The sequence below is a fragment of the Rhinatrema bivittatum genome, chromosome 2 (genome assembly GCF_901001135.1).
Source record: "Rhinatrema bivittatum chromosome 2, aRhiBiv1.1, whole genome shotgun sequence".
Lineage (NCBI taxonomy): Eukaryota > Metazoa > Chordata > Amphibia > Gymnophiona > Rhinatrematidae > Rhinatrema > Rhinatrema bivittatum.
Window position 1 is genome coordinate 49,662,861 of NC_042616.1, and position 17,006 is coordinate 49,679,866.

Consider the following 17,006-nt stretch of genomic DNA (forward strand, 5'->3'; position numbering starts at 1 on the left):
CTCTTCATTCCCTGGACTGCAAACGTGCCCTAGCCTTTTATCTAGAGCGCACGTCAGCCCACAGGAAGTCCACTCAATTATTGTTTCTTTCGATAATATCAAATTGGGAAATCCAGTGGGAAAACAAACCCTTTCCTCCTGGTTGTCGGACTGTATCTCCTTTTGCTACCAGCAAGCAGGCATTCGTCTACAAGACCGTGTAAAAGCACACTCTGTTAGGGCCATGGCAACTTCAGTGGCACACTTTCGTTCTGTTCCACTTATCGATATTTGTCAGGATGTGACCTGGAGCTGTCTCCATACCTTCGCAGCCCATTATTGCCTGGATAAGGCTGGCAGGCAAGATTCCATTTTTGGCCAGTCTGTCCTGCGCAACCTATTCTCAGCTTAATACCCAACGTCCTACCAGCAACCTGTTCTGGATTTTCAGGATGCCCTCCTCCCAAATCTACCCCTGTTGTTGTGCCTGTTGCACGTTTTTGGGTGCATTTGGTGCTTTGCTCGAGCATCCTCAGCTCGCTGTTCACCCATATGTGAGGACTACCATCCTGCTTGTCCTGTGAGAAAGCAGAGTTGCTTACCTGTAACAGGTGTTCTCACAGGACAGCAGGATGTTAGTCCTCACGAAACCCGCCCGCCGCCCCGTGGAGTTGGGTTTGCTTGCGATTTGTTATTTTATTTTTTCGCATATACTTTTACTATATACAACACTGAAGGGGGACCCCTGCTGGTTGCAGGGTTAGTGCCATGCTGGGCATGCCCAATAGGTGCCAGTCAAAGTTCTAAAAACTTTGACAAAAGTGTTCCGTGATTGGGCTCCATCCTGATGATGTCACCCATGAGTGAGGACTAACATCCTGCTGTCCTGTTGTGAGAACACCTGTTACAGGTAAGCAACTCTGCTTTCTACCCCACTCATGATTTTATAAACGTCTATCATATCTCTTCTCAGTTATCTCTTTTCCAAATTGAAGAACCCTAACCTGTTTAGCCTTTCTTCATAAGAAAGCTGTTCCGTCCCCTTATTGTTTTTGTTGCCCTCCTTTGTACCTTTTCTAGTTCTGCTATATCAAGAAACATAATGACAGAAAAAGACAATATGGCCTATTTAGACTGCCCATCCACACAATTACATAGTTCTGCAACTCCTACCACTCCCTCAGAGATTCCCTGAGCTTGTCCCATGCTTTCGTGAAGTCAAATATTGCCTTTGTCTCCATCGCCTCCTTTGAGAGATTGTTGCATGCATCTACCTCGGTTTCTGTAAAGAAATAATTCTTTAGATTACTCCTCAGCCTGCTCCCTTTTTACCCTCATCCTATTACCCTTGTTTCAGAGGCTCTGTTCCATTGAAAGAGACCCACTATCTGTGTATTGATAACTCTAAGGTATTCAAATGTCTCTGAAATATTTCCCCTATCTCACCTTTCCTCTAGGATATGTTATACCTGTCGGTCACAGACGGCTGCAACCTCTCATGCTCACCTCTTTTTTCCCCGCACCATCAAATCTGGGAAGAATGGTGGTCTCTGCCAATTCCCGCTGACCTCTCCAGTGTTCCTGGGACAGCGTGGGCGCTGCTGACCGCTATCTTGGACCCGGAATTACCTAGGTGCGCGTGCACGCGCAAGGGCCTTCTTTGAACACGTCTTGGCGGGAACCTCAGGGGCGTCTCCTCCCGATGACGTCAACCCGCTAGTGTATTTAATCTGACCAGCCCTTTCCTTCGTTGAGTTAGCAAGGAGTTCCTTCCTGCTGAATCCTCCTCATTCAAGGACTTCCTGTTCCTGACTTGGTCTTGGCATCTAAACGCTCTGAGGATCCGCTCTGAGGAGGCTCCCATGCATTCCCAGCTATCCGCCCCTCGGAGGTCCTACCTGCCTGACTGCTACTAGAACTGCTTCTCAGGTCTCTCTCTCTCTCTCTCCAGGAGCCATCTATTGTGAGTACCTCTACTGACTTCTACTATACAAACTGTATTGAGGATTCCACGCAGTGTACCCTGAACCTCGGGCCACTACTGCCTTTCTTCAGTAAAAGCCATTCAGCTTTCCTGCACTGCAGAATATCTACACACCAATCACGGGAGCCACTTCTGGGTTCCAGCATCTCTACCTGTTCTTCAACATCTACTGTACAGACATCCTCGGCATACACCACTCCGCGGACCACTACCGGATTCGTATTCCTAAGGTGCCTACACTCGTCAGAGGGGATCCCCGGCATACCCCGCTCTGCGGGCCACTACCCGATCTTCTCATCTGTGGCCTCACTCTGGGTATTCCCCATTGCTCAGTACTGTACTGCTACATCTCCAATTCTGTGGCAATTACTTTTTCCTTCCTTCATAATAAAGTCTCTACTTCTAGCTGTGTCCCACGCAACTGAGACTGCGCCTCCTGACGGTGAGGCTCACATGGCTCCTTCCTGTGGGCGGAGACACTTCTCATCTCAGCCCAGGACGCACATTGTTACATAAACATAACAGGATATACATGTTTAATTTGTTAAGTTTGTCCCTATATGCTTTATAATGAAGATCACTCATCATCCTGTTTATATCCTTTCAAAGGTGTAGTCTCCAGAACTGTATATTGTATTTCTAATAAGGTCTCACCAGGAACTTATACAGAGGCAATATTACCTCTTTTTTTCTGCTGATCATTCCTCTCCTTATGCATTCAAGCATCCTTCCGGTACTTGCTGTAGCCTTATCCACCTGTTTGGCCACTTTGAGATCATCAGATACAATCACTTACAGATCCCATTCTTGTATTATGCATAAAAGAATTTCACACCCTATTCTGTAACATTCCCTTGGGGTTTTTGCAGCCAAATGTATGACTGTGCATTTTTTAGCACTAAATCTTAGCTGCCGGAACCTAGATCATTCCTCACACTTTACTAGATCCCTCCTCATGTTTTCTACACCGTCCTGGTTGTCCATCCTGTTGCAGATTTTGATATCATTTGCAAAAAGACAAATCTTTCATGATAGTCCTTCTACAATATCACTTTTGAAAGTATTGAAAAGAATTGGTCCAAGAACTGATCCCTGTGGCACATCATTAGTAACACCGCTCTCCTTGGAGTGAACTCCATTTACCAGGAACAAAGGGGCAACCAGAACTGCATGCAATACTCAAAGGTACGGTCAGACCTTGGATTAATACAAAGGCATTAGAACATAAGAGTTGTCTTACTGGGTTAGACCAAAGATCCAACAAGCCCAATTTCCAACAGTGGCCAATCCAGGTCACAAGTACCTGGCAGGATCCTAAAAGTTAGATAGGCACCATGCTGCTTAGTCCAGGGATAAGCAGTGGATTTCCCTAAGTCCACCTTAATAGTAGATTATAGATTTTCCTCCAGAAACTTGTCTAACTCTTTTTTAAATTCAGCCGCACTAACTGCTTTTACCACATCCTCTGGCAATAATTTCCAGAGCTTCATTAGGTGTTGAGAAAAAAATATTTTCTCCTATTTTTTGTATATGTACTACTTAGTAACTTCATTGTGTGTTCCCTAGGTCTTTGTATTTTTATTTTTTTTTGAAAGATTAAACAAATGATTTGTATTTACCCATTTCACTCATTTTTTTCTACACCTGTATCATATCTCTCTTCAGTCATCTCTTCCACAAGCTGAAGAGCCCTAACCTTTTTAGCCTTCCTTGTAGGGAAATTGTTTCATCCCCGTTATCATTTTGGTTGCCCTTCTCTGTACCTTTTCTAATTTTGCTCTATCATTTTTGAGATGCAGTGCCAGAATTGCACACAGTGCTCAAAGTGTGATCGCATCATGGAGCAATACAGTGGCATTATGATATCTGTTTTATTTTCCATTCCTTTCCTAATAATTCTTAGCATTCTATTTGCTTCCTTGGCTGCTGCCGCACATTGAGAAGAGGATTTCAACATATTATCCACAATGACGCCTATCCTGGGTGATGACTCCTCATGTGGAATCTTGCATTGTGCTCTTCCCTACTTGCATTGCTTTGCTCTTGTCCACATTAAATTTCATCTACCATTTCAATGCTCACTCTCCCAGTCTCATAAGGTCCTCTTGCAATTTCTTACAATCCTTTTGTGATTTAACAACTTTGAATAATTTTGTGTCAGCTGCAAATTTCCAGGTCATTTATAAAAATGTTAAAAAGCAGTGGTCCTAGTGGAGATCCCTGGGGCACTCCACTTTTCAGCTTTCACCATTGACAACATTCACCATTTAGCCTTACTCTCTGTGTTCTATTCTTTAACCAGTTCCCAATCCACAAAAGAATATTGCCTCCTATCCCATGTCTTTTTAATTTCCTCAGAAGTCTCTCATGTGTATTTAGTCAAACACTTTCTGAAAATTTATTTTTTATTTAAAACTTTTATATACCGGTATTAGTATGCAAACATCATACCGGTTTACAATGTAACTGAAAGATTGAAAATACAATTAACAGGGAGGGGAATGGAAGGGAGTAAATACATAGTGCAGGAAGTATGAAGTCAATCTATACTTTATCAATCTATACTTTATCAACTGGCTCACCTATATCTACATGTTTGTTCACTCCTTCAAAAAATGTAGCAGATTGGTGAGGCAAGACTTCCCTTGTCTAAATGCATGTTGCCTGTGCCCCATTAAACTATGGCTAGCTATATGTTCAGTAATTTTATTCTGGCACTGACGTCAGGCTCACTGATCTGTAGTTTCCTGGGTCACCCCTGGAAACCTTTTTAAAAATTGGAGTTACATTGGCCACCCTCAAATCTTCAGGTACTGTAGACAATTTTAATAATAGTTTATAAATTACTAAGAGGTCTGCAATTTCATTTTTCAATTCTTTCACCCTTCTAGGATGTATACCATCTGGTCCAGGTGATTTTCTACTATTTAGTTTATCAATTTGCCCTATTACATCTTCCAAGTTCACTGTGATTTGTTTCAGCTCCTTTGATCATCACTTTTAAATATAATTTCTGGCATAGGTATCTCTCTTAAGTCTTCCTCAGTAAAGACCAAAGCTAAGAATTAATTTAGTTTTTCTACTATGGCCTGGTCCTCTCTTACTGCCTCTTTTATCCCTCAATCATCTAATGGTCCAACTGACCTCCTCATAGACTTCCTGATTCAGATATATTTGAAAAAGTTTTTGTTATTAGTTTTCAATTCCATGGCAGCTTCTTTTCAAATTCTTTCTTTGCCTTTTTTTATCAATGCTTTGCATCTAAATTGCCAATGCTTATGTTGTTTCCTGTTTTTTCATCATTCAGATCCCTTTTCCATTTTTTGAAAGATAGCCTCTCTCAACTCACCTTTTAACCAAGCCAGCAGTTGTTTTGCTTTCCTTCCACTTTTTTCTAATGCATGGAATACATCTGATCAATACTTCCAAGATGATATTTTTAAACAATGTCCATGACTAATGTACTCTTATCCTTTGCAGATGTCCCTCATAATGTTTTCCTAACCATTTTCCTCAGTTATCTCTTTTCCAAATTGAAGAACCCTAACCTGTTTGGCCTTTCTTCTTTTCAAAGTTAAGTGCTATCGCAGTAGATTTCCTTAGTGGCCTCCCTCCAGTTATTAAGTCAGATCTAATCACTATTACCAAGTGGCCCAAAACACAGTTTCCTCTCACACCAGGTCTTGTGTTCTGCTAGGGACTAGGTTTAAAATAGATCCCCCTCTTGTCAGTTCCTATATCCGTTGTTCCAAGAAGCAGGAATTTATTTCATCTAGAAATTTTACCTCCTTAGCAGGTCTTGATGTGATATTTACCCAGTTAATACCGGGGTAATTGAAATCACCCATTATTATATTCTTTGTTTTATTCTCCATTCCTCTTCAAATAATTCATAAAATTCTATTTGCTTTTATGAATGCTGCCACACACTGCGCTGAGGATTGCAAAATATTGTTTACAAGAAGTCCAAGGTTCTTTACCTTAGTGGTGATTTCAAATACAGAACCCAACACTGCGCATCTGTAGTTGGGATTATTTTTCCCTGAGTGCATCACTTTGCACGTTTCCATGTTAAATTTCACCTGCCGTTCAGATACCCAGCCTCTCACTCTCATAAGTTCCTTTGCAGTACCACAAAATCCACTGTTGTTGTAACAACTTTGAATAAGTTTTTTGTCATTTGCAAATTTGATCATTTCACTCATTCTTCCCTTTTCCAGATCATGTATGAATATGTTAAATAGCACAGGTTCCAATACAGATCTCTTGGGCTGTTAATCTTTCTACATTTGGAAAACTGACCATTTAGTCCCAATCTCTGTTTCCTTTTAACTAGTTATCAATCCACAATAGAACACTGCCTTTTAGCCCATGACTTTTAATCTCCTGAGGAGTCTTTCGTGAGGGAATTTCTCAGATGCTTTCTAAAAATCCAAATACACTATATCAACTGGCTCTCCTTTAATCATGTTTATTTACACCTTGAAAAAAGTTTAATAGATTTGTAAGGCAAGACTTCCCTTTGTTAAAACCATGTTGACTCTTCACCATTAAGCCATCTCTGTCTATCTGGCTAGTAAAGCTTCTACCATTTTGCCTGACACCAACATCAGACTCACTGGTCTATAGTTTCTGGAATCACTCTTGGGGCCCTTTTTAAAATTGGTGTTATATTAGCCGCCCTCCAGCCCTCAGTTTCTGTGGCTGTTTTAAACGATACGTTACAGGTTACTGGTAACATGTTTGCAATTTCTTATTTGAGTTCTTTCAGAACTCAGGGGTGAATACCGTCTGATTCATGTGATTTGTTACTCTTTAGTTTGTCAATTTCATCTATTACATCCTTCATTTCACAGTAATTTGTTTTAGTGGCTCAGAATCTTCACTTTTAAAGAACGTTTCTGGTGTGGGTATGTCCTTAACATCCTCCTCAGTAAAGAGCAAGGCAAATGATTCATATAGATTTTCTGCTATTTTCTTGTCCTCCCTGGGCACCTTTTTTATCCCTTGGCCATCTGATATTCCAACTGATCCTTTCACGGGCCTTTTGCTTTGAATACACTTGAAAAAGTTATTATTAGTTTCACCTCTGTATCAAGCTTCTTTTTAAATTCTTTTCTTGGCCTGTCTTATTACTGCTTTATATCTAACTTGCCAGTGCTTATGCTTGTCACTGTTTTTCTCATATGGGTCTGCTTTCCATTTTTCTGGAAGATCACTTTTGACTTTAATTGCCTCTTTTACCTGACCATTATACCGTACTAGCAGTCGTTAGTCTTCGTTCAACTTTTTTAAATATGTGGAATACATTTTATCTGGACTTTCCTAGATGGTATTTGAGTGTGAGTCTTTGTGTCTTTGAGAGTGTGTGTTTGTGAGTTTTTGTTCTGAGAGGCTGTGTATATGTGAGTCTTTGTGTCTGAGAGGGGGTGTGTGTGTGTCTTTGAGGGTATGTGTATGTATGTGACTGTGTCTGAGAGGGTAAAAGTGTGTGTGTGTGTGTGTCTTTGTGTCCTGAGAGTTGGGGATGGTATGAGGCTTTGTGCCTGAGAGGGGATGTGTGTGTGAATCTTTGTGTCTTGAGAGGGTGTATGTGTGAGTGTATCTGAGACGCTGTGTGTATGTGACTCCTTGTGTCTGAGAGGGGATGTTGTATATTTGTGTCTATGTCTTTGTGTTCAAGGAGGTGAGTGTGTGTATCTGTGAGTCTTTTGGTATGGATGGGGAGAGAGAAGCTTGGCCTTTTCTTTCAAATGTGTGGACATTGCCCCCCACCCACCTCCCCCGGTAAAAATGGCAGCTCCCTATCTCTGTGAATTTTGGTTTTGTGGCTCTCAATGTGTGAAAGGTTGGCCATCACTACTATACTGCATGACCTAGATACTAGGCCACACTCCTTAGTGGGAGTCCCAGTGGTGCCCTACATAGTAATAGTCATGTATGGAAGTGGAATGATACCACTGGCACAAATTTTACTTAGTGCATCCAAGTGTCCAGAATTTTCACATTGGAAAGTTGGCAACCCTAGCCCTAGAAAAATTTTAAAAGGGCTAATTTAGGACCCCAATTTCAAAAGTTAAGAGCCTAAGCTATCTGAAAATCTGCCTCTCAGTTTTTTCTAAGTAATTTCCTCACTTTATTATTGTCTCCATTTTTTAAATTAAATGCTACTGCAGTAGTTTTATGTAGTATCAACCTTTCAACGACAAATTTAATTGCATTATGATCTCTATTGCCAAAAGGATCCACCACCTATAACCCATGCATCTGGTTCTGTGTTCCACTGAGAACTAGATCTAAAGAAGTTCCCCACCTCACCTACCTCCTGCATAGAATGTGCTGAAGTTGTTAAGTAGGAGGTGGATTCTTGGGCTGAGGTGGGGTTGACGCAACCCGTAGGCGAGGACCTACGGCTCCCCACTGTCAGCAGGTGGAGTGGGCTGAAGCTAGAGGCCACTGGAGCTTCACCTATACCAGCCCACGTTCCCCTCGGGTTGAGCCTTTGGGTGCTGGGGCCGGCAGGACTTAGGTGTAGAACTACCCTGGATGGGTTGTGGATCAGGAACCCAAGCACCAAGGAACAATGAAAGACTAGAGGTGCCTGAGCAAAGGAAGGCCAAAGCCTTAATAGTCCATGTCCAGAGGATAGCAACCCAGACATCACTGTGAAGTTCAAATGGAGGCTGGCGGCACATGAAAGGTGTAGCAAGCAACGTGGATCTCTGGACTTTAAGAGTCTATAGGGTAGTCATTCGTAGCAATGGTCAAGGCACAGAGAAGGCAGGCGTGGTCAGACGTAGCAATGATCAAGGCACGGAGAAGGCAGGCATGGTCAGACATAGCAATGGTCCAGGCACAGAGAAGGCAGGCATGGTCAGACATAGCAATGGTCCAGGCACAGAGAAGGCAGTCGTGGTCAGACGTAGCAATGGTCAAGGCACAGAGAAGGCAGGCGTGGTCAGACGTAGCAATGATCAAGGCACGGAGAAGGCAGGCATGGTCAGACATAGCAATGGTCCAGGCACAGAGAAGGCAGTCGTGGTCAGACGTAGCAATGTTCAAGGCACAGAGAAGGCAGGCGTAGTCAGATGTAACAATGTTCAAGGCACAGAGAAGGCAGGCGTGGTCAGACGTGGCAATGGTCAAGGCACGGAGAAGGCAGGCGTGATCAGGAGTAGCAGAGGTCAGGCTTGGAGAAGGCAGGAGAGGTCAGGCGTAGCAGAGGTCCGAACCAGGTAGTCGATCCAGTAGACAGACAAGACGAACACAGGAAACAGGAACCAGGAATCACAGGAACAAGACAAGCGCAAGGCAACTAGAACTCGGAAACCGGAACAGGAGACCAAGGAGATCTGTTGCAAAGGCAACACTGAGGAGCGCTGCCTGAGCTTTTATATGTTGAGGGAACTGACGTCAACATCCGGGTCCGCGGCCAGGTTCCCGCCGCGGACCCTTTAAATGACTCACGGTGGTGCACGCGTGTGCCTAGGGAGAGGTGCGGCGCTGCTGACGGTGTCTCTCCGCAGCCCATGCGGAGAGGCCCGGAGGCATCCCGGCTGGAGGTCCCACGATGCGGCGCAGAGCCAGAGGCGCCGGCGGAGGTCCGAGGTCGGGGCTGGCGGCCCTACTGCCGCCAGCGACGGAGAACTGGAGCCCAGAGACTGCGCAGATAGTTGAGAGGGCTGCGCTGCGGGCGGCGAGCATAAGATCCCCCACAAAGGGGATTTATGAACATTTCCTAAGATACGCGAGGTCTCTAGCCTACATTTTGCAAACTTGGAATATGATTATTTTTATGTGCCCGAGGCTGCTAACTTATTTTTACTGGAAAATTGTCTACATCTTAGACAGTTTGGCAATGAAAGTTAACAGGAACCTCCTGATCCTGTTCCCCAATGCACACAAAAGCATACTTTCCGGCAAAAATAAAATTGCAAGTCGGGTTACTCTCCCTCTTTCAAGTCCAGTTTCACTACTGGCAGGTGTGTGCCTCATTGTTTTCCCCTCTTTTTCATCTCGCTCACCTTTGTTAAGCAATCATTCTTTCCGTTTGGGACCTCAAAGACTAAAATCTGTGCCTCCCATGGATGCTTAGCTATGTTTGTTATATACAGAGAGGGGAAATTCCTGGACTAGCCAGGGAGATGGCTGCTATGTGAGGATGCAGCACAGGCTGCCAGCAACAAAGTGCTTCTGTGCGATCTAGCACTGAAAGGGTTAACCTTCCTGCTGCAGCTTCAGTCTGTGCTGGCGGTGGCTGGGGGGCTGCTGAGTACCAAAGGGGATGGGTGGAGGACGCCAATGCATCATTGCTGACACCTGTGATAGAGGGAGAGAGAGAGAGAGGAAAGGGAGGGTGGTCCATTCACAGAACCGGAGCAGAGACATCAGACCCAAGGAGCTGCTGCCTGTTTGCCTACCCTGGCACTGGCAAATGCCAAAAGAGACACAGAGCAGGGGTCCTTCTCCTTTTCATTCTCCTCCTCTGCTGTGCCCAAGCCACTGCTGCCAGCTTTGCCCGGCACTGGGCATCAAGGGGAAGAGGGGCAGGTGAACAATAGAAGACACAGCGAGAATAACTACCAGAGCAGCAATAAGACAAAAAGCTTGGACGCTGGAATTCCAGAGGGGGTACAGGAGCACTGTTTTATGTCTCTCTGTTTTTGATTCTCTTTGTACCGTGTGTCTGGATGTGATGTGCTGAAACTATCATACTTGCATCAGCTTGGATGTATAGTTATATAATATAAAAAGCTTGAAATTACATAAAGGTACACGAGTGCATATGTTCTGCTTGTGTTTGATTCTGCATTAGGACGTGTTTGTTATTCTGTGTGTTGTGTTTTGTTTACTATGTGTGTGTTACTGCACCTTCTGTGTGTGTGTATATCCCGTGTCTGCAGTATAATGGAGCCTAATATATGCAGATGTTCTTTTCTGTTACTATTTCTTGTTCCCTGCCTTCCTCCCCTCTAGTTTTTCATTGGAGAGAAAGCAGTCCTGAAACGGCTATACTCAAGACATGGTATTCATACCTATCTCAAATCCTTTCTGGCTGCATTTTGTACATGCCAGTTGAACCCGTCTTGCCCTATAGCGAGGAGGAAGGGACAGATGTGCATCGGCTGCTTTCATGGGATAAAGACCACACTAGATTTATTTATCTTGTCACATTCTTCCAGTCCGACCAGACACTGGACATAATGCAGAAATGACCTTCAGACCGCTGAATACATTGGCAGTGTTATATTTAAAGGAAATAGTATAAGAGGACCAAAAGAAACAGGATGCACAGCTCTGATAGAAAAGCCACCCTTTTGTTGGAAGTTTTAAATGGTGGACAGAGGTGAGGAAGGCAGTTCCCGTCTGTTTGCCTAGACTGGCAGTAAGCATATGTCTCCTCGCTACCAGCCAGCTCTCTGTATAGGGCTGATGGTTGCTAGGGGAAACGGGAGTTCTTTCCCCTGTCCCCTGCCAGCCCCCCCCAGCCTCCGTCTTTTCCCCAACATCTGTCCATGGGCGAATGGCCTCCCTGCATTGAGGGATTAGAAATATCAGAAATGACAGGGAGAGAAAGAAAAAAAAGAGCAGATAGCCTTCTGAATATCTAACCTGACACAACAAAAGGCAGGAATAGGCCTAGGTACTAGCAGAGGTAAAACTGCCAAATTTCCCTTATATTTGGAATTTTAAAAAAAAACTATTTTCTGCCCTGACTTAATCCTGGTTAAATGTTCTTTTACGTTAACTCATGTGAAAGGACGATAAAGACTTGTCCCTGTTCTTTCCTCCAAAGAAATGTTGGCGTGAATGTAAATTTGTAGGGGATGAATTTAGCCCAGTGCCTTTTCATGGCCTGGGAGCACATTCCAGTTCACAGGCCCCATGCTGATTTTAATTCCTATTGCTGCCACTGCCTGAAGGTCTTCTCTGGGTCTGGGACTAGCCAAATGAGGTGAGGGGAAGGAGATGTGGTGAAGGACCCAGAGAGGGTAGGAGAGAAGATCCAGGAAGGAGGAAATGTGAGAGAGAGGAGCCAGGAAAGGGCCATGGAGGAGAGGGAAAGGAGCCAGAGGGGGAGGTTGTGTAGGAGTGGGAGGAGCTAGGCAATGGCATTTCTGGACAGAAGCATTTGGGGTGGTGACGGGGGCAAGCTAAGTATGAAGGGGAGCAAGCCAAAGTGACATTTACACACATCATACCCCCTTCTATTAAATTGGCCATAAAAGATACAATAAGAAAAAGTTCCAAGGTCTTTCTGTGCAATTAAAAAAAAACAAGTTTCAACCTCCCAGTAAAACGACCATTAATATTATTTGATAGCCACATTTAACCAGTTCTTCTATATGGATATGAAAGTGAAGTCTAAAGTCTATACAAGAAGGGATAAAATCTCAATAGAAATCCTACACCTCTACCTCTATAACACACTCTAGATCCACAGAAAGTCCTCCAACAAAGGACCTAGGACATTGACCCTTTCAGTTCACCATACAAAAAAATACATTCAGATTCTGTTGTCACTTTAGCAACAGCAGGTCTCTCTCATCACACAGATACTCTCGCACATGCTTCTTCTCACACAGATGGTTTCATATATGCTCTTTCACATACACACACACACACACACAACACATACTCTCTCACACACACACACACACATGCTTTCTTTCGTTCACATCCATGCATATGCTGTCTCACGAACACACACACACACTACCTCACTCACACATGCTCTCTCTTTCTTTAGTCTTTGGCACCCACAGGGCCTCCTCTTTTTCAGCTGCTGGCAGGTTAGGCTCTGCCAGCAGCCTACTGATCCATTTCTGTTCTTCAGCCACCGGCAGGTTGGGCTCCACTGATGGCACACTAGACCTCCTCTCTCCTTCTGCCGCCGGCGGCGCACAAGGCCTCCTCTCTCCTTCTGATATTGGTGGGTTGGGCTCTGCCACCAGCGTACAGTCTTTTGTCCTCCTACCATGGGTGCACAAGGCTTCTTCTGTCCTTCTGCCACAGAGGGGTGCATGACGTCTCTTTCCCTCCTGCTGCTGGTGGGTTGGGCTCCACCAGCAGCACACAAGGCCTTCTCCCTTCTTCTGCTGCTGGCAAACCTCGTGTGCAGACCAACCCGCATCATGCGTAGAGGTCATGGAGGTTGTGCACATCTGTACATGAGCGCAGTTTAAAGGGAACATTAACTACAATCCCTTCCCCCTTTTCCCTGACCCTCCTGCTACCTCGGGGACTGTCAATGCTGCCTTTGCATCATCCTCACTCCCAGCCAAACCAGAGAGCGGAAGACCCAACTTGAGGATCAAACAGGGGACTTTCCATATGATAGTGCACATTAGTTTTACTGAGCACTAGGGTAGCCCAACTCAACCATCTTAACAAAGATTTGCTGAGAAGCTGACTTAGTTACTGAGTGCAACACACTGCCATATGGTAGAACTTAGTTTGATTGCCAGAGTTGGTGATGCTCCAGAATCAGCATTTCACAGCCTGAGACAGAGGGAGTCTCAGTCATTGCACAACATAGGCTCCAATAGGCATATAACTTATGAGGGTCAATTATTCCATGGTCAATATAATACTTTTTTATTTGTATTCTGCCTTTCAAAGTGTCAGGTACAGTTGGTATTTCTCTGTCCCCAGAGGGCTTACAATCAAACCGGGTCATTCATCAAACTGCAATGGTAGTACAGTGCAAACTAGGGGAAGGGGAAGGAAGGAATGTGGGGTTTGGGCAGAGTTAGGTCCCAACAGCACTGCGGGCGATAATGTTTTCTACATTATCTCTGGCAGTGCCGCGGGAAATAACTACACCTTTTCCTGTGGCGCTATGGGGACGAAACTATGCGGCCCGACCGCAATTGTGGCAGGCGAAAATGTACTGCCGCGATACGACCAGCTGCACAGTTCCCCCCCCCCCCCCCCCCCCCAACTCTTTTTTTGCACGGCTCATCATTTTGCTACAGATATAGCAGAATGGCGAATCTAGGCCAAAGTTTATACCTGAGGTAATGGAGAGGAAAGTATCCAAGGTCACAAGGAGTATTACTGGAACGTATGGAACATATGAAAATGGCCAAATATAAAGTGGAATAAATAAATCAATTTGAACCCTGACTTCTCTGGCTCACAGTCTAGTGATCTAACTACTAGGCTGCTCTTGCAGGGATACTGTAATACCTCTGTACTGATCCATGGTGCGACTGCACCTTGAGTACTGCATGCGTTTCTAGTCGCGCCTTCTCCCCGGTAAATGGAGCTCATTAGTGGCGAGCTGCAGGGATCGGTCCTTGAACTGGTTCTTTTCCACATTTTCAAAAGCGATATTCCAGAAGGACTATCTGGAAAAGCTTGTCTTTGTACGGATGGATCCCAAAATTTGCAACAGGATAGGCAGCCAAGAAGGTGTAGAAAAACATGGCAAATTTTAAACAACTCAAAAGAATTATTAATATTCAAAAGTACTTGAACATCAACATAATTTGTAATGTACCAATCATGAAAAAAATGGTGACTTTGTACAAGGTTGACTGTTCCTATAAGATACAATAGTGACTTTACACAGTTGTATTTCTCTCACACCTTTTCATCGGTAATTTGAGGTGAGCTGCAGTTGGGTACAGTAAGCATTTTCCTTTTCCCGGAGGGCTTGCAGTCTAAATTTTCTCCTGAGGTAATGGAAAGTGAAGTGACTTGCCCAAGGTCAGAAGGAGGATTAGAGGGATTATGAACCCTGGCTTCCCTGGTTCACATCCCTGCTGTATTAACTGCTAGGCCACTGCTTCATTCCTTTGAGTTGCCTTCTAAAGACACTTGTGTGGGGACTGTATATGTTTCATCATTTTTGGTGGTGGAAAAAGATGAGAACAATGTATTACGTACTATAGAGATTGTGTCATATTTTGAATATTTTCTTTTTGCTGTTTCAGAAACTTGTGGATTTACCAATTTAACTCTAGCAGTCCTGCTCCCTGAAAAGGCCTTGGATATTCCAACCTAATGTGTAGACCTATATTTCCAGACAAAGGACTTCAAAAGGGTTTTATGATACGAGTCTGAATACCGTGGAGTAAAGCAACTAACCCAGTCAGTGGACCAGATTTTTCTTCCTGCCATAGACTTTGGCTTGGATACACTTGGTACTGTCTATAATTTTGTTATTGTTTACTAACTAAGAAATCAAGCAGATACATAAAATATCTTTGAAATCTTTGAGGTCTCCATGAAACTAAAGCTTCTCTTTGGGACCTTCTGCCTATTACCATGACCATTTAAACTACAATCTTTCATCACAAATAGTCAATTATTTTATGTGAATTTTTTTCTATTTTCTCCGTCGATTTTGCAATATATACTGTATGACCTTATATAAATAAATCAAATATGACAGGACCAATTTACAACAAATTGTACCACTGTTGAATGTAACCCTTTGTACTTGCCACCAGTCTCTCCCTTTTTTGAAACGTGATCTAGTGACAAACCCAGGACTCTGCTTCTTCGGGCATTAGAAAAATAGTGAGCCTTGAAAGTCTGTATAGCAGTTGCCATTTCCATCTAAACAGTGCCCAAGAGCATGTACTGACCATACAGAGTGTGAGGCATTCCAGACAGGATTTTTTTTGTCTGCAGACACTTTGCTTTTGTTTTCATTATAAGCACAGAGTAGGCAATGGAGAACAGAACAGGAAAAGAAAGTGATAGTGAAAGCAGGAAAGTTACTTCCCAATTACTTAAGTCGAAGTCTGGCGAGTTTGACTTGGAGTCCATTTTGTTCCTGAAACTCAAGGGACTCGGCATTTACGAATTAGGTTGCATTGGAGAGTGCCTGAGTCTGGAGCGCTTGGATCTTTCCAACAATAACATCACCCACCTAGGGCCCTTGGCTTCTCTGAAATTGATGGTGGTCCTCAATGTATCTGCCAACAGGATTGTTACACTGGAACCTCTGGGTTCTTGTGAAAGCTTGCAAAGCCTGAACGTAGCTGGAAATCACATCAGTTCTCTGGAGAATCTACAGAGCCTGGCGGGGCTGAGGAAACTGGAGACCATTCGGCTGAGAGATCCTATCTCTAACCTAAGCAATCCCCTGTGTACCAGTAGCACTTATCGGAGCTCCGTGCTGGATATGATCCCTAGCATCAAAGTGATAGATGGAGAGAGGGTCTCTGGTCAGGGCAGTGACCTCTACCAGCTCTGTAAAGACATTGATAATTCTTTGAAAAGGTTTCTGAGCAATGGTCCGGTGGCAGCTGAGATACCTGGAACAGCTAAGCCTTGGGTGGAAGAGAGCTACTGGGATCTGAAACCAGCTGAGAGCTCCATCATTGATGAGGCATACAAGCAATTCAATGATGTGCTGCAAGAGTGCAAGGAACTAAGCAAGAGGGCCGATGACACCATTGCCCAAGCTGAGCAAGCACTCAACATCAGGAATGATCCCGGTTCCTACGTGTTCTAAAACCACTGGCACTAGTGATACCAGCCAACCCCTCGGAAAAGCCCACATGTGCAACCTCAGAAATATGGACTGGTAGGGAGGAGTTCCCCTAAAATATCACTCTTGCTAAATGCGGGCAATATCTTTTAACTTAAAGCATCTCCGTGAATGAACGCTTGGCATCATCTCTTGTGTTTGTGGGAGGGGGCCATTGTCATTGCTGAGAAATGCATTTCTCATCTGTCATGAAGGGTGTAAGTGTTTAGCTGCATGCTACTCAGCTCTACCGCTGAAGGTCAGACTGAAGATGGAAAATGTGCCATTGGGTTGCTGGGTTCTTTTGTTTCTTTCTAAGTCTATTCAATAAATGTAACTACAGATATAGTCTGTTTCTTACTTGTTTTTTATTAGTATCTGATCTACCTGTTGTCTACTCACAAACTCCATGAGACAGTTAACTGGGCCTGACAGCCACACCAAGCAACAAATGTCCTGGTTCATAAGTGGTGCAGGCAATATACAAGTAATTCTTCTCTCACAACCCAAGGACTCTGGCAGGGAGCTACAAAACATTCTGCAGCAAGGTCTCGC

General features: G+C 44.0%; 1 protein-coding gene across 2 annotated transcripts in view; it reads left to right on the forward strand.

Moving 5' to 3' along the window:
* The window catches only part of LRRC61 (leucine rich repeat containing 61), a 35,167-nt gene extending 18,377 nt beyond the window's left edge, over nt 1-16,790 (forward strand). For both annotated transcript variants that reach the window (XM_029588017.1, XM_029588018.1), the window contains exon 4: nt 14,905-16,790. In XM_029588017.1, the coding sequence (XP_029443877.1) occupies nt 15,648-16,436 (789 nt within the window). In that variant the 5' untranslated portion in view covers nt 14,905-15,647 and the 3' untranslated portion in view covers nt 16,437-16,790. The remainder of the gene's footprint in view (nt 1-14,904) is intronic.
* The last annotated feature ends 216 nt before the right edge of the window (nt 16,791-17,006 follow it).